Source organism: Anarhichas minor, unplaced genomic scaffold (assembly GCF_050575085.1).
Source record: "Anarhichas minor isolate MPS153535 unplaced genomic scaffold, ASM5057508v1 ptg000043l, whole genome shotgun sequence".
NCBI classification, from domain to species: Eukaryota; Metazoa; Chordata; class Actinopteri; order Perciformes; family Anarhichadidae; genus Anarhichas; species Anarhichas minor.
The window spans coordinates 6,820,181-6,836,357 of record NW_027466489.1 but is presented as its reverse complement, the minus strand read 5'-3'; the positions used below and the strand labels follow the sequence as shown (position 1 = coordinate 6,836,357).

Genomic DNA, 16,177 nt, shown 5'->3' with positions numbered 1-16,177 from the left:
TGATTGTAACCATAAACAAATAAGGCTGTTATCTAGAAGCAACCAGGTTGTGTTTTACATTATGTGCCTCGGGATGGAAGCATTGTCTACTTTTTACTCGTTTGCTGGAGTGCAGTCAGTTAAAGAAATCAAACTTGTCGGTGCTGTTTTGGTGAAATCGTAAGTTAAGAAATAATATGTACCAATATCAATCATATTATTTTTACGACTAAATGATAAAATTGGGTTAACTGTGTCTTCCTATTGACTGACTGAGGTATATTATCAGCCCTAATAGTCCCTGATGGTTGAGCTCTGCTCTTTAATGGAGGTGGGCGGTAAACCAATGATCTATGTGGGCGTTCCTGTCATGTGCAACAGGAATGATGACAGGAGCGCCCCAGTGGCTGTGGTCAGACCCGTCTAGAAGGCGTTTTTTTCCGATGAGCTGGCCTTAAATTTGAGATAGTCAATCTTTACATAAAAGGCAGCCTAGTCTTTTTCCCATCAGGTCACATGTGATGATCCTCTCGACCGACCGACTGCACCTATTTGGCTTTAACTGACAAAAAAGTTCCGGTTCAAGGGTTCTGTTCGCTTTGCTGCTTCCATTGTTGTGTCGCTATACTCACTGGCCATAACGTGCTGTTCTCGGCACGACAGGTTGGATCCCTCACACTGCAAAACAGGAAGATGGAAGTGGTTAAACAAATGATATTTTGTCATTTCAGCAGTTGATTTATCTTAGGTATATTAAAACTCTATTAGACGATTGGATATATTGGTTTGGGAGCAGACCTTGTCTGGCGAAACATCACTATGACTTTAGAGTTTATTGGGTCTCAGCCCTCAGGTGCTGTGCAGAGATTACAACTCTGCCAGCTGCCAGGGACAGCTTTGTTTTCTGTTGTGGGGCCCCCACACTAAAAATACCAACACTCACAGAGTACACTGTGAGACACTTTACACAAAAATGAAATGGTTCAACAAATGATATTAGAAAAAAATGAAAAAACACTTTCTTATTCTTCCTCTTCAAAACAAACAAGAGCAAACCTTCATACACAGGTTTCTAATTGTACGTAGCAATGTTAAAGCGACACAAGTTCTTCATAAATTGTATTCAGAAAATTCTAAAAAAATAAATACATTCATAGAGAAAACATTACCAACAATTTGACTAACTTTTTCTTTGAATATTGTATATCGTTGATATCTTTTTTTCATTGGAGAGGATATATTACATGGTCACTGACATGTACAGTTAATCCCTGGGCTTACTGTATATGTTATCGTGTGTGTGTGTGTGTGTGTGTGTGTGTGTGTGTGTGTGTGTGTGTGTGTGTGTGTGAGACAGCTGGTATGTGACAATGCAGATCTTCGCTGTGAGCTTCCAAAACTGGAGAAACGGCTTCGGTCTACAGCTGAGAGAGTTAAGGCGCTGGAGGGTGCGCTGAAGGAGGCGAAGGAAGGAGCCATGAAGGACCGCCACCGCTACCAGCAAGAGGTGGAGCGTATCAAAGATGTGATGAGGGCTCGCAATCCCTTCCGAAGGCCCCATGCTGCACAGATAGGTAACACACGCAACCACGTTCACAGATTCAGCTATTTCAGAATAACTGAACAGCCATCGGCAGCAATCTACATTACATGTTGCTGCGTTTGTTATTTCAGTAAAAGCTATGTAATCTGATTATCCTCTAATCTTTAGATAGGCATTGATCCATTGAATCCAGTCTTTAAAATTGGATCTGTGGGTATTAACATGCAATATTCCAGAGTTACTACATTCCTGTCTAGGACATTAATAACTTTCTTATAATTCTTGCAACTGCATTTACATGTCTCAGTAGTTTAGGTCTGTGCAATTAAGCTGAATCCAATCTAATTAAGTCAACAATCAAATCACACACAACTGTTTTCATGTCTATTCCTTCTACTAAAGTTTATATAGAGTCATATTACAGTTTTTCTGATTTGTTTTGTATGTTTTTTTAGTTCTTCTCAAAACAAGCGCAATCATCACAGTAATTTAACACTGCAGCTCAACACCTGCAAATATCGCCAATTGGTATGTTGAAATAAGTCAATCCATCAGCCAGTGCATCTTAAAGCTTCTTCATTGCTGAAACAAAGGCAGTATATGTCTAAGGTTATGCATCAATATGAGTCCACAGAAATTCTGTTATTCTATTGCATGTCAAATGTAATATCTGATTTATTCTGCAGCCGACTGAATGATATCATTCAAAAGCAATAACATGTTTTAACAAAGCGTTTTCTTCACAGTTTGAATGTTAGTCTATAAGTAGTGTTGAACGAAAATAAGAAAGACAAATGTCTCAATATATTAAGATTCATGTAAATTACTATAGGAACTGTTGTAGAAATCAAACCATGTAAAACCTCTCCACCAATCTAATGCTGAGGTTGCACATGTCGACACTCTATCTGGCTGCATCACCTCATCTTATTCTTTGTCTTTGTTCTACACCTTGAGAAAAATCCTTTGGCCCTTTCATGTCTCTGCTGTGTGATTCAAGGCAACATCCATTGTTGGATTTGCATTGTCTGTCATCTCCTTCCTTCCCCTCAACCAGAGCACCGTATATTCATACACCACCTCCTCATGCATGAGCGAGATATGAGATGAGTTTTCACCGTCAGTCTCCTGGTTCTATATTCAGAAACTGAAAGTACCAGAGATTTAGGTTCACCGCTGTGGAACACATTAATATGCTTGATAACCAAATTCAACAACATGTGTTAGTTGCTTTAAATTGTGACAATATTTATGATAATACGTACCTAATGATTATATGTTAAGATATTTGTAGTTATAGTTGTGATGGTTCCCTGAAATATTTTGTATCAGGATTTACACAGTGAGCTCTTCTGAGAGAAATACAATTTATTAGGAAAGCAGTGTAATCCATTTTAATCGCTAAAACTTACTCCATCCAATTGCACTCATACGTTGGGTTCTGTGTGCGAAAGAAAGGAGACGACTGTGCTGCTGCGAGAAAAGGAGCTATTCATTTGAGTGTTTTTAGAATAACGATTTTCATTTGAGGATTATACTAAAGCAACTGTGAGTAACTGTGGTGTTACATTTCGTCATCTCTGTTTTTAGTGAAAATGATTGTGTTTTTGAATGTATTGTTAAGAGGCATTTTTTCATTATTCAAAGGAAGAAAAGGGTCTCTGGGGAAATATAAATGCTTCTTTCCTCTCAGCTGGTGAGGTGTGTCGGGTTTGTTTGACAGCAGCTGGCAGGCTGCCAGAGTTTTGCTGTTAAACCGCAGTGAACGAGAGACAAAGTACACAAACATGTGCTGCAGCCTGCATGTCATGGGCAGACAGCAGGGTTTTTAATGATGTAGGACAAGACGTGTGTTCATGTTTGAAACTTTGACCAGAAGGAGGATTGTGTTGTGTATTAGGTTGATAGAAAGGTGACATGACTGCCCTATGCTAGATGTGATTGGCTGTATGGAAACACGGTCTCCACCTGGATACTGGATCGCTATTCTGCACTTTGATATATTCCCAGTACTCCAGTCATATTTAAATGTATTAGTTTCGTGCTACAGACGATTGTGTAGCAATATCCCTTGTGGGCAGTATACCGATGAATATGATGTTTTTGTCTTTTGTGGATGAATGGATCAGTCAATAGATCAATTCTGTTTTATCGCCAACAGCCAAGCCTGTGCGCGCTGGCCACTACCCACCGTGCTCTCCCACCAGCCCCTTCTTCATCCGAGGCTACAGCGATCACCCCATTGCCTCCTGCAAAGCTGAGTTCCACAACATCAACCACCAACAAGCAGCAGCTGCTCCTGCAGCAGCAGCAGAGAGTGAGCCCAGGTTGCCCGAGGCCAACTCCAACCAGAACAGCCCAACCAAACACCCCCACTCCCAAAACAATGATTCACAAGACGACGACGCTCAGGACAACACGTGAGTAAACTCGTGGAGTAATACACATCCTTGGACATAAGTCCTTGAAGTCCACTTGTAGTTTGTCCAGAAGTTTCAACCTCAGTGCAGTTGTCATAGCATCGATCCGCTGATGTGAAATACAGTGAATGCTCCAGAAACAGCGACAGTAGAAAGTGGAGTCGAGATTATTTTGTCAAATGATTTCCAAGCTCTTTACATTCCAGCTTTTTACAGCTCGGTGTGTCTGTGTCTCTGATTTCACATTGAGTTGTCATTTAGTGGCTAAGTGAACACTTGGGTACACTTATATTTGCCAGTTTTTATTTATTTTTTAATCTAGAGGTCAAGATTTTGACACACAAATCCCAACTGTTACGTTTACGTGAATGTCTCTTCCTCCTGTTTGTAGGCTTCGAGCTGAACCACCGAACACCGCAGACAAGAACACCGCAGACAAGAACACCGCAGAGATGCTTGATTCAGAGAACGGTGAGCCCCGTTTACATGGTGACAGTTAAAATAATGACATCGTATTTTCTTTAGTGGTTGCCATTATGCCATCCCACCAGCATTTGTGTTTGAATGTTGTTTTATACTATTATAAAGTGGTGGCTGTTAAACCAGTTTACAGCGATTGCCTCGCTGCTGTGATAACAGTTCAGCCTGCTGTTTCTCTTTTTTATTTCTGCCTTCATCTTCTTGTAATGGGCTCGTAGTCGGCCGTCTTAACTGTAATTCCTTAGTGTGAGGAAAAGAGTTTCAGTGTAAGTCAACTGTCTTTGGATAAAATGTCCGTATATTTATGGGCTACTGCCTCGTTTTTCTGAATTCCCTAAGGACAGGAGGATACTGCTGCTACTACTTGAGGCTTTTCTCCTCCTTCATGTTTGTGTGTGTGTGTCTGCTCTCATCAGAAGCAGACTCTTGAGGAGATGGATTAGACTTGCAGTGTCATTACTCAGCCAGACAGATAACCACCCAGACAGGCTGAGTGCCCACCTCAGCCTCTGACCCAGTGATGACAGTTGTAGAGTTGTGTAACAGCACTACGCCTTTTTGATTCTCCAGGAATATCAATGAAAGTCGCAAACTGGGTCAGAGCCAATATATCAATCTGCTGCGATAGTACCTACCTTTTATTAAATAACGGTTATTAGAGATGTTATCCGGAGAACCCTTCAAGAATCCAATCAGGCTGGTTTTAGTTATTGCTTCCCATGATGCTGTTTCAGAAGGTATTCATCGCTGCCAACAAGAAAATGCTGCGAAAATGCCAACATTTGTCTCTTTTTGGCATAAAAATACTCTCGCTCAACACTGGCAGCTGTTCAGATGCTATGACTCGTCTCAGGAGATTTGTAAATAAGTGTGCAACTTTTTTTAGGTTTATTTTCATTTTTTTCATTTTCAATATTTTACTTAGTATTCCTCCCCAAAGTGGACATATGCCATTTTTGGAATGGATGTGCTTGTGCACTATAATGTATTCTGAAGCCAAATTTCCTTCTGGTCCCTGACTTGTAATTTTCCCTCTGGGTTATGATTCTCCTCGCTGTTATGCATTCTAAAAAGAGCTTATGGGAAAGTGCATAACTCAATGCTAAATAGCTCGGCAAGGCATGCGCCCCAAATGTCTTACTTTTTCTGTATTTTGAGTCTGTTGAGGCGTCGCCTTGACAGTTCCTGTTAGGATAAGCGTTTCATTAACTGCCATACCTTTTTTCAAAGAGATTAAACCGAGCAGCCTTATAATCCAGTCATGCGAGGCTCCTTGATTATAGACAGCTCATCAAATTTAAGCACATAAATTAAGTGAGCTTTCTGCCATGAATATCAATGAATAATTGCACATACTGTATACTTTTTAATATCTGGACATTGATCAACAGTTGAAACATTTTGATACGTCTGGGTGTCAATATGTTGTGTCATATAAAAAGCCAAGTGAATATTTTGTGTCAGGGTAGTTTCAGGGAAAGCACAGGCCTCTTAGAGTTGTAGTTCTGCAGTAGCTGCTAGGAGGAGGAGGATCCACCGAATGTAACTATGATCCATTGTGCTTTTATGCAACGAAGCTCTCTGGGTGGGAGGACTTCTTTTAAAACTTGTAGCACTTTGTTATTATTAGTTGTGCCAGTCGTACCGTATTAGAGTGAGTGTCCTCATCAGAAACATTTCAGAATTGTTGGTTTGTTCAAACATTGTAAAATGACTCATGTTTGACAAGCAAGCTCTGGCAGTCAGGCAAATAAAATCCTCTCCAGAATAACCACAGCATTGGTCATTGGTACAAACAGTGTGAAATTAATGTTTATGTGTTGTTGCATATGCTCGTATACCACTGAGAAACCTTTCTGTTGTGTCTGCTCTGAGCTGATTGAGTCAGAAGACCAGTATAATGCACATATCTGTCTTTTTAAAATGAATGACAAACACTCCATTCAGTGATTTGTGTTTGAGAACCAACACATTATGCAGCTGCTTGTTCCAAAGCCATCTATCTCCGATGGCTTTGGGCGGTTTCAGTTTAACCCATCTGTGTCTGTGACAAACCCACTTCTTCCCTAATTTACACACCACCAACCCTCTCACCGTGCACCTGCCTGCCTCCTTATGCACCTCTTTCTGTCCGCAGGAAACACCACAGATATCAATGACAACAGGTACGACTACCTCACCCTGTCTGAGGACTGCAAAACACCCACTGCGGTTTGTTGTCGTCTTACTGCAGGCTTTCATTTTGTCAGTCATGGGCAGAATTAACCTCTAAAATGTAACTTGTGTAGTATTTTGTATGACTGATTTAGTTTTAAGGTTCATTTTGGACTCTTTGATGGGCTAACAACAGCTTGGCTTCAACTGAAGGTCCTGAAGTATTTACTTTTAATAGATCATCAGCTATCAGTTTCAGAATTATTGGCAGAAATAGAGCGAGATGAATAAAGGTAATATCTAGCATGTTTGATAAAAGTCAGTTATAGGCAAAGAACAGGTTGAAGTACTGTATGTCATTGCCACATTCACCTTGCATGCACCAATACCCCCTGTGTTTTAAGACCAATTACTGTAGCATTACTGATTTGCTTCCCTCACTGCTGTGTCTCTCTGCTCCCTCGCTGCCCCCTTGTTGCTGTCATCGCTCCTGCTGCTGTGGATGCTGCTGCTGCTGCTGCTGCGACCGCCTGTGATTCTGGTGCGTTGGACAGCACGTGTCTGAATGTGAATTCTGTGTCCAGAACTGACGTCTGGGACAATCAGGACCCAGCCAACCTCTACAGCCTGCAGCAGGAGGCCTCAGCCAGCTAATAGTCCTGGGCAGGTAAGAACACAGAAAAACAACTCTTCTATGTTTGCGTTACAGAACATAGGTCAACGAATCATGGGTCAAAGAGCTGTCAATCAAAGCTTTACTCCACTGAACTTATCCATTCAAGTTTTGACATGACATCTGAAAAATCCCCCTGATCTGTTCTATAAATATTATACACTTAACATAAAGAATAGATGAGGTCTTTGAAACCAGGAGCCCTGAAGCTACATCGGCAGCTTTCCTCCGTCAATTGTTAGTTTTTAATTGTTCTATTTGAATTGAACGAAAGGACTCAAACAAATAACCAAATTCTCTGAAAACCTGAAGGCTTTTGTAACTTTGAGTAAACTTGCACCTCTTACGACGATGACATTGATGCTTTTTCAATGAAATAGCAAACAGTAGGACGCTTTTAAAGACTTGCTTCAATACTACATCTGTACACATACATTGTCTGAAAAGCTTGCCTCAAATGGCAACATTAAATGATTATATATAGATTCACATATATGTTACATCATTTTAATTCATCTGAACGTTTGTCCCGAGAAGCACGGGCCCGTATCCCGAAGGCGTTTTACATGCACTGCAAATAATGGCAGCGTCAATTCTCACAAATAACTGTGGCTTGCAAACTGCAGTTAAATTTGGTAGAGCTACAGGCTCTTGCATGCTAATGCATGGATTGAAAGTATGACATTTGTTTTGATTATTGAAACATGTCAAAATTTACAGGAAAGGAAATAATCATGATGTTGCAGCTTGCATGTTTCAGGAAACAAAACAGCCCCGCTGCTTATCAAACATCACCTAAATAAATGCAGTTTGAAACAGAATATTTACATGGAATAATAAATGTTCTTATCCAAACATATCCAGCAGTTAATTTCTCTTAGGTATATTAAAGCTCTATTAGACGATTGGATATATTGGTTTGGCAGCATTTACGAAACATCACTATGACTTTGGAGTTTATTGGGTCTCAGCCCTCAGGTGCTGTGCAGAGATTACAACACTGCCAGCTGCCAGGGACAGCTTTGTTTTCTGTTGTGGGGCCCCCACACTAAAAATACCAGCACTCACAGAGTACACTGTGAGACACTTTACACAGAAATACCCAACAAACAGCATCTGTCTCGGATCAGCACCGCACGCTCTTTTAACTCACTCTCTCATAAATCCCAACGAGGGTCGAAGATTATACAATAATATAAAACATATTCCTCTGGGAAATACCCACAGGAGAAAGAGGAATTAAATGATCAGTGCCTCTGGGTTTTTATTGCATCCCACTAATTCTGCTGTTACACGCTTTATTCGGTTGCCTTTTTCATGTATTTAAGTGAATATTATTCAGCACCACTTGTCACAGGGACAACAGTGAATTTTATTTGGAAACCTTAGTCTTAATTTGCAGAGGATTGCTTTGCACAGTGCTGGTGAATTTGACATCCTATGTAGTCTGTCCCTAGACTACTACATGCAGCTCCCAAACACAGCTAGCTCTCAGTGAAGACACCAGAAATAAAATGATTCGAGACATGTTCCTTCTGGCACTGTTGGCATGACTCACAGGCTGCTCTTTCGTTCTCCCTGTTACTCTCAAATGTAACTGACTGTTGCTCTTACTTTCTGTTTCTCTGTTTGTCTCTCTCTCTCTCCAGGCAGACGTTTTTTTTCCCGAGGCCTATTCTGTAAATCTGCATGCAGCTGATCACTGTTCTCCCAGCCTCTCCTTCCTCCCTCATCCTCACCTGCTGTAAACAGACCCCTATCTCTCCGGTGTCCCCTTTCCTTCCCCTGCTTGCTCCTCTTCAATCTCCTCTCCTTCCTTTACACTGATGCGGGGTGTATGTTGATATCAGTAAGATCCACGGCATGCGCTGCATCTCCATTGTCTGACTTGGCAGATTACACCCGTACTGCTGCACACTCTCCCCCATGAAGGTGGGGAGGAGAAGGTGCAGTGCTGTAGGTAACCACTAGTGTGTGCTGTTTGTCTCAGTGAGGATATCGCAGTAAACAAAAAGGCAACAGTACAATTAACAAGAAGCTAAGTCTTAATCACTATTACTAATATTAAACATGCGTATGGATCTGAAAACTCAACAGTGAACCTCAGGATCACTTGGCTAATATTTATACTTTAGAACTGTGCATGTTCATTTTTAATGTTGGACTTCAATACATAAAATAGTAAGTGAGCAAGTAAGTCCACATTGGCATGAAATGTTTCAGTCTCAAATGAAACTGTTAAATGGGAGATTCAGTCTCAAAAAAATGACTGTGTTTAAAGGACGAGGCTGGTTTTATTCAATCTTTTTGTTGTTGTCAACAAATCTCATGAAAAGACGAAGACCAACAATGCATTACTGTGTCTCAGTACTTTCCGACGTCCCCAGCCTGCCTGTGGCTCTCAGTCTCAAGCAAACTGAAGATGTAAAGGTTTAAAAACAGGCCTTGGATGTATTGTTTTATTTTTTTACCAAAAGGCTCTGTAATTTCCTAAAAACAAATAAGGCATTTTTTTATTTAGCAAGCACTTCTAAAACAGGAGTAAATAGTGAATTTATTGGGGACCATTTTCAGCTGTGGATTAATTACATGAAAACACATTTGGTGTTCTGGTGAGTTTTTACAGCAGCAGGATAGTGTGAGTGGGATTGTCTGAAAATAAACTGCAGTGCCATCAGGCTTATTATAACACGATGAGTTATTTATTTTAGAAGCAGTGTCAGTAGTCATAGTAACAATATAGTGTTTTTTCACATGTAGACTACAGTTGCCACGTCAGTAGACCAACCCACAGAACACAAACTACACTAAAATACAGATACGCACACCTGCCACAGTTAAAACCTGGCCGAGCCTTAACTTAGACACTAGACAATTTGACCTTTTCTTAAAATAAACAAAGGAAATGAAGTGTATATATAGTATACAGTAAAGACTTTAACTCCTCAAGTCACAACAGTTTTGTATTTTGGTACCCTTTGAGGATATCTTTCAGATACGTACACTAGATAAATATTGTAGTCACCCAGTTAACACCCTATATCCATATATAGTCCAGCAAGTTAGAGATCACACTTTGGTGAAGACCTCGTCAACTTGTGAGCTTCAGATGACTCCGGTGATGGCACCTTTTCACCAAGCACATAAGGAGCCATTGTCCTAAGTGAGGAAGTTGATCAGAACATCGTTCACTCAAATATCCAGTCGCCTCAGTATGTTTGACTTTTGGTCCACTGCACTGGTCACAACTAGTCTGAAAGGCAACTTGGTCTGAACCACCAGTAGAGTCTAAAACACGATTTCTGATTGATTTTAAAAGACTGATTGTGTCGTAGTAGAGACTCTTAAGCTGTAAATCATCGCTAGAAAAAAACGTCCCGTCAGGGATCGCCTGTGAGATATTCAATCATTGTCATGACAAGAAACAGCATGGCAGAGTGGGACAATAATAATTGTGTAGCAACTATTTTTATACTGCTAGTTCTAGTTCTAGATATAAGAAATATATATATATAATTTATATATATAATATTTACCATGAGCTCTATTTAAAATGTTTTTTTTAATTTGCTATTATTTATTATAGCTTATTCATAATTTATAGCAGTTGCTGAATATGAAGCATTTGCTTTGATGTGTGCTTTGAATGTTTTGGGTATCAGATTTCTAGTGTTTTGTCATTGAATGAAAATGCATGTACCTGTGCAGCTGTCGTTCCAATACTAATGATTAATCCTACGGTTCTTCATGAAGTACCTCAGATTAATACCAAAGCCCTGATTGTAGTGATTCATTGAAAGAGTTCTGTATATCCTCTGATGGAGACATAAACCAAAGGTTACTGCAGGTTATCAGCTGATACAGCCCTGTCTTATCCCTCTGACTCACACACAGATCGCTTCATCACACAATGACCCCAAAGTACAGATACATCACATATACCGTGTTCCTTGGGTGCAGTCTGAGTTATCTGAGCAGATAAGTTGATTGACACACACACACGCCGATGGTCACGCCGCCCTTCAAACTCTCTCGTTGAGCTCCTGATCAGCCAGTCAGGAAAAGAGAGTCAATGGTGACAGTAGACGGACTGTGTGTGTGTGTGTGTGTGTGTGTGTGTGTGTGTGTGTGTGTGTGTGTGTGTGTGTGTGTGTGTGTGTGTGTGTGTGTGTGTGTGTGAGTCTCTCACTCGTCAACTTTCTGCGATTCTTTTAACAAAGCAAATCCGTAACGCTTTAGTTTACAGCCTGCAAATTACAGTGTAGATATTTTGTGATATAATAATGTACTTACTGGGGAGGCTCGATGGAAGAAGTACATAAGAGGGTTACAAATTTGTGTTTAGGGAGGGGACCTAGTAATAAATTGTACTTATTTCATGAACTGGCAGAGACGGGGGACCAACGTACTTGAGGCCTTCACACACCGGAAGCGGGACACACCAGAACACTTGAAAAGAGAGAACAGCTTCACAATTGTGTCTGTTCAAGTTTCTTCTTCAACATCAGTTTTGATTGTCAGGTGGATTCAAAAACGACATTACTGTTCTTCAGTATCTTATCATAATATTAACGATATATATATACACTTTGTTATTTATAGCTACAGCTGTGAAGGCTGTACAGCCCAATGTTTTGTTTTTTGAGTGACATTAAGTGTACACCATATTAATAATCATAAGTTCTCTGCATTTTAGTTCTTTCTACTCTTTAATTCCCTCCCCAGATTTGTCCCGTGTAGTTACCATTTTACTGATACCCTTGATATACTTATTACGTTACGTTACATTGTGGGCTGTAATGTCAAGCGTTAGTGACAGACCCCTCTTCTATTTATATTGAGGCTAATCAGACATGCATGAAGCATTTGATCACATTATGTTCTTTATCCTTTCTCCCTTTGTTCCTCTTCACAAGACTTTACACTGAGTGTCGAATACAGCAGCTGTTAATTTTGACTTTCTTCAAAGGGTCAAAAAGGACATTGAGAAGCTTACCACGATCATAAAAGTTAAGTGTGTTTGCATAACCTAAAGAAACCATTAGTTGTCAATTTGTTGTTAATGAACGAAAACCACCAAGAAAACAACTATTCCTCTGACATGCCCGATGGTTGTATACTGAGCTGTAAATGTTTGGGCGAGTGTAGAGTTTATTTTCTGTCTTATTGTTCTGTTTGTTTGACAGTCATTGTAACCAAACTTCAAATATTCTGGCAAAGGTAAATAATATGTGAAACTGTAGCCGAAATATGCAGGAATATAACTATGACAAGAATGGTAGGGTGGTGAAAAAAAAAAACAGATGCAATATGTCTGTGTTTGTACACGTGTGCGTTGGTTGGTTTGTTGATAGCGTGGGATTTAGTGCATGCAGTACTTCTGTAGCTGCTGAGAAACAGTACTGTTATCTCCTTTCAATAAAGATGATTCTATGTTGTATCATTATTACACTGTCTTGTTCTTACTCTGCCACTTTAACTATGTCGGATGTTTACCCCTTGAGCACTTTGAAAATGCACATCGAGCAGATGTTGACAATTCTCTGTCATAGAAAAATAAATGCAGAAATGATTATTTGCTTCAGGGGAGACGCCCCTGGTAAAAACATTTTGCTTATCATGCACTGATCAATTTTGAGATGTTATGCTATTTTACGTCCATAACATGTCTTCTTTGAGATTGGCAGAAAGACGATATACAAAATGCACATTTTGGTGTTTATTTTACTGCAGTTTTTCTATTTGTGTATGTAGATTTCTCCTAAATTCACCAAAGGTTAGCCTTACATAATGGCTCATTTGCATATTTAAACATATTTCAGAAAACCTCTTTTACAAAAAAGAATTGCCTTAATGTAACTAATCAATTCGGGAAGTTTCATGTGATATCTATTAGTTAAAATATTTACCCTATTCTCATGGGTCCCCTTTAGAGAAATAACAGTGATGATTGCCATAAATATAAAGACTTAAGATATTAGAGGGTACGGTATGGGTACTAGTTTCTTCTAGGTCGAGGGGAGGGTCCAATGACAGATGTTAAATCATGTTGTCAATAAATCCAGATATACTAACAGGTTGATAGAGAACAAGGAGAGTTAAAGCAGCTGTAAAACGGTTGCAACAGTGTGACAGGGGGTCGTCTTATCTAGAAAGTATTTTAAAAAGTGTGAAGTGTACGAGGAAAATCTGAGAAAAACTAGACATTTTGTGCTGGAACTTCTTTTCCTTTTGTGTTCTTCAATGATGCTGTTAATTATATAATCAACATATCATCATCATCATCATCAATTAGAATTATTGCCAGAACAGACATGAGCCAACAGAGAGTCAGTCACATTCAACCCCAAAATAAATCAATAAGTAGAGCAACAGAGTACTCAGAGGGGGAGGGCTGTCTGTCTGCCCTCTGACATACTTATAAGAGGTGAATTTGTTTATCTTTGTTGATTTGCTGTTTACTAGGGCTTTGATTTTATAAATCAGTCACACAATCGGTGTATAACTCGATACAGTTTTGTTCACATGATTAGGCTTTAAGTTGATATGATGATGTATTTTGTGTTTGAGCCCAGCCTCTCACTAAACTGATCCTTTTCATTCTTGTGTGCATATAAGATGTGCTCACACTGTGTAAACAACGGTTATTTCTGAAACTATTAGCTTTTAGTTTGTTCCAAATATTTCCAAGTTAAACACTTTGGGACCTGGGATACAAAACAAACTTGTACAGCCGGTTTGTTTGGGTCCATCTGGTGTCACAGAACACTGTGTATCTTCATCTGTCCATCACTGTATTTATCCACAGAGTTAATGACCTTTGCCATTACACTGCTCATATTCTTTCATTACAATATGCATTTCTGGTCTTCCAGTATTTGTTAAAGTTAAAGGGCGAGCACAGAAACACTTTCCTCCTTCAGCAGATAAATGAGTGTATGTGAATGTCAAATGTCCAAGTGAAGTAACAAAAAGCAAAACACTTTTTTGACTAAAGAAAATAAATTGAACAAATGCATATTTTGAAGTGCTTCGTCAAAGCAGCTATTCGATGTTTTTTCCTTGACATTCATTCAGTGCTCGTCGAAAACCTTTGACCTGGTTGTCGTAGAACCATTAAAGACGTATTCAGCTATGGCAAGTAGAAAGTGCATACAACTCAATAATGAAAAAGCAATAATGCTATGAATACATTTTGCAATAAGTCATTTTCTGTGAATAGACAAAACTCCAGGACAAACTCCACTGCTCTACTGCATGACCTCATATATCAAGTAGAGGTTTACCTGTCCTGACCTGAGCCAGCAGCCATAAGGGTCAAAGTGCAAAATAGCAACAGAGGAAAGCAGAGGGCACAGATTACAAAAACTGTGACGCAGATTTACTTGAAAACACACTCTCTCAGCAGGGATCATCAACTGAAACATTACATCTCAGCCGGTAGACCGCTGACTGAGCGCCGAGGCTGGAAGTCTGTGTGAGTACAAATCTGACACACCGACAAATGTTTCTCGTGGATGTCTGCCTGACATATGAATATCTGACATCTGTCACTTTTATGGTTTTAATCCCACAGTTTCTACTATCTACAATTTTGTACAAGGTGTTCTTTTGAAAATGACAGAATATAGAATAGATATAGAATAGAGTGAACTCAGTGACTGCTGGACATTTTTAGTAAAAGTTTCATATTCGTACATCAGTATTGAAAGAAAACGATCATGACCAGGTTTTAAGTTTATTTGTTTAACACTTCTGAAGGAAAGTTATGATTGAATCAGTTGATTTTTGTCAACAATATACAATTTGTCTTTCTTTTCTTTACAGTAATTAACTTTCAGAGGTTTGAAAGGTTCATGTTTGAAAGGTGACCTCAAATGTTTATTTCTTCTTGTTTCTCAGTTGAGCTCAAGATGACTGATCATGCTCATTGAAAGCCTTGATTTTAGCTATTAAATTAATACTTAATTATGGCCCCAACATATGATTAGCATATCATTATTAAATTGTCTTTTCTATGATCATCTTACTGATGAAAATCCATCTGAAATAGTGATGATAGTCATCATCATCATTAGTTTAAGTGCAGACACTTATTAGGGAAATGATACTATCAGGCGAGTCCATGATCATCAATGAAAACTTAACCACAGGTTTTAAGGTTCCCTGAAGCTATCATACACCTATTAGCTATTACCACACTCGTCCACTTTGTCCAAATCTGGATGTTCTTTTAACTGCCAGTTGAGGTGGAGGTGAGCCCTGAATGCAAATCCAGTTACATGTGGCTGATGACACCCACATTTTGTTTTGTTGTAATAGTCCAATGAGATTGATTAAATAATATGGTGAAAGGGCAAGTTGGTGGAATTATTACTTGAAATCAGTGGATTCATTATTTCCCATTACAAACAGCAACTATGTGTAAATCAAAACTTTGATTTCATTATTTTCAGTCATTCGTTGTAAGCAAATGAGAGGAAAGTAAGACAGGCTGCAAGTGAGTAAGAAGAAAAGAGGACAAGCAAATGAATAAGATCCCTCACCCTCAAACTGTATAAGTATGGCATTAAGTCTGATCTGCTCAAAAACATGTCTCCCTTCATCTCTTTCTCATCATCTGCAGCCACATAATACATCATCTGTGTATCTGTGAAGAGCTTATCTGCTGTGTTGACATTTCTCCCAAGTATGATCAACAGTATGGATTATACTTTTACTTGTACTTCTCTGGCAGCCCTCTGTGTATCTTATCTAGTGTGTGAACCTCCACTGGGTCAGGTAGACTGGCTTTATCACTTGTTTACGTTGTATAGCTTGAGCTCAAGTGACCTGCTGTGGAAAAGCAGTGTAGGGTTACTACCGTTCAAAAACCTCTGACCCTGATATGTTTCTGCATTCAGATCAGGCACATTTTCATTTTCGGAT

At 39.4% G+C, this 16,177-nt stretch overlaps 1 protein-coding gene across 1 annotated transcript in view; it reads left to right on the top strand.

Annotated features, from left to right (window-relative positions):
- Positions 1–8,997, top strand: part of kif5ab (kinesin family member 5A, b) — a 54,602-nt gene extending 45,605 nt beyond the window's left edge. The window contains exons 24-29 of the mRNA XM_076110629.1: positions 1,337–1,553; positions 3,684–3,942; positions 4,334–4,413; positions 6,560–6,587; positions 7,183–7,243; positions 8,899–8,997. Of these exons, the coding sequence (XP_075966744.1) occupies positions 1,337–1,553; positions 3,684–3,942; positions 4,334–4,413; positions 6,560–6,587; positions 7,183–7,243; positions 8,899–8,997 (744 nt within the window). The remainder of the gene's footprint in view (positions 1–1,336; positions 1,554–3,683; positions 3,943–4,333; positions 4,414–6,559; positions 6,588–7,182; positions 7,244–8,898) is intronic.
- Positions 8,998–16,177: the final 7,180 nt, after the last annotated feature.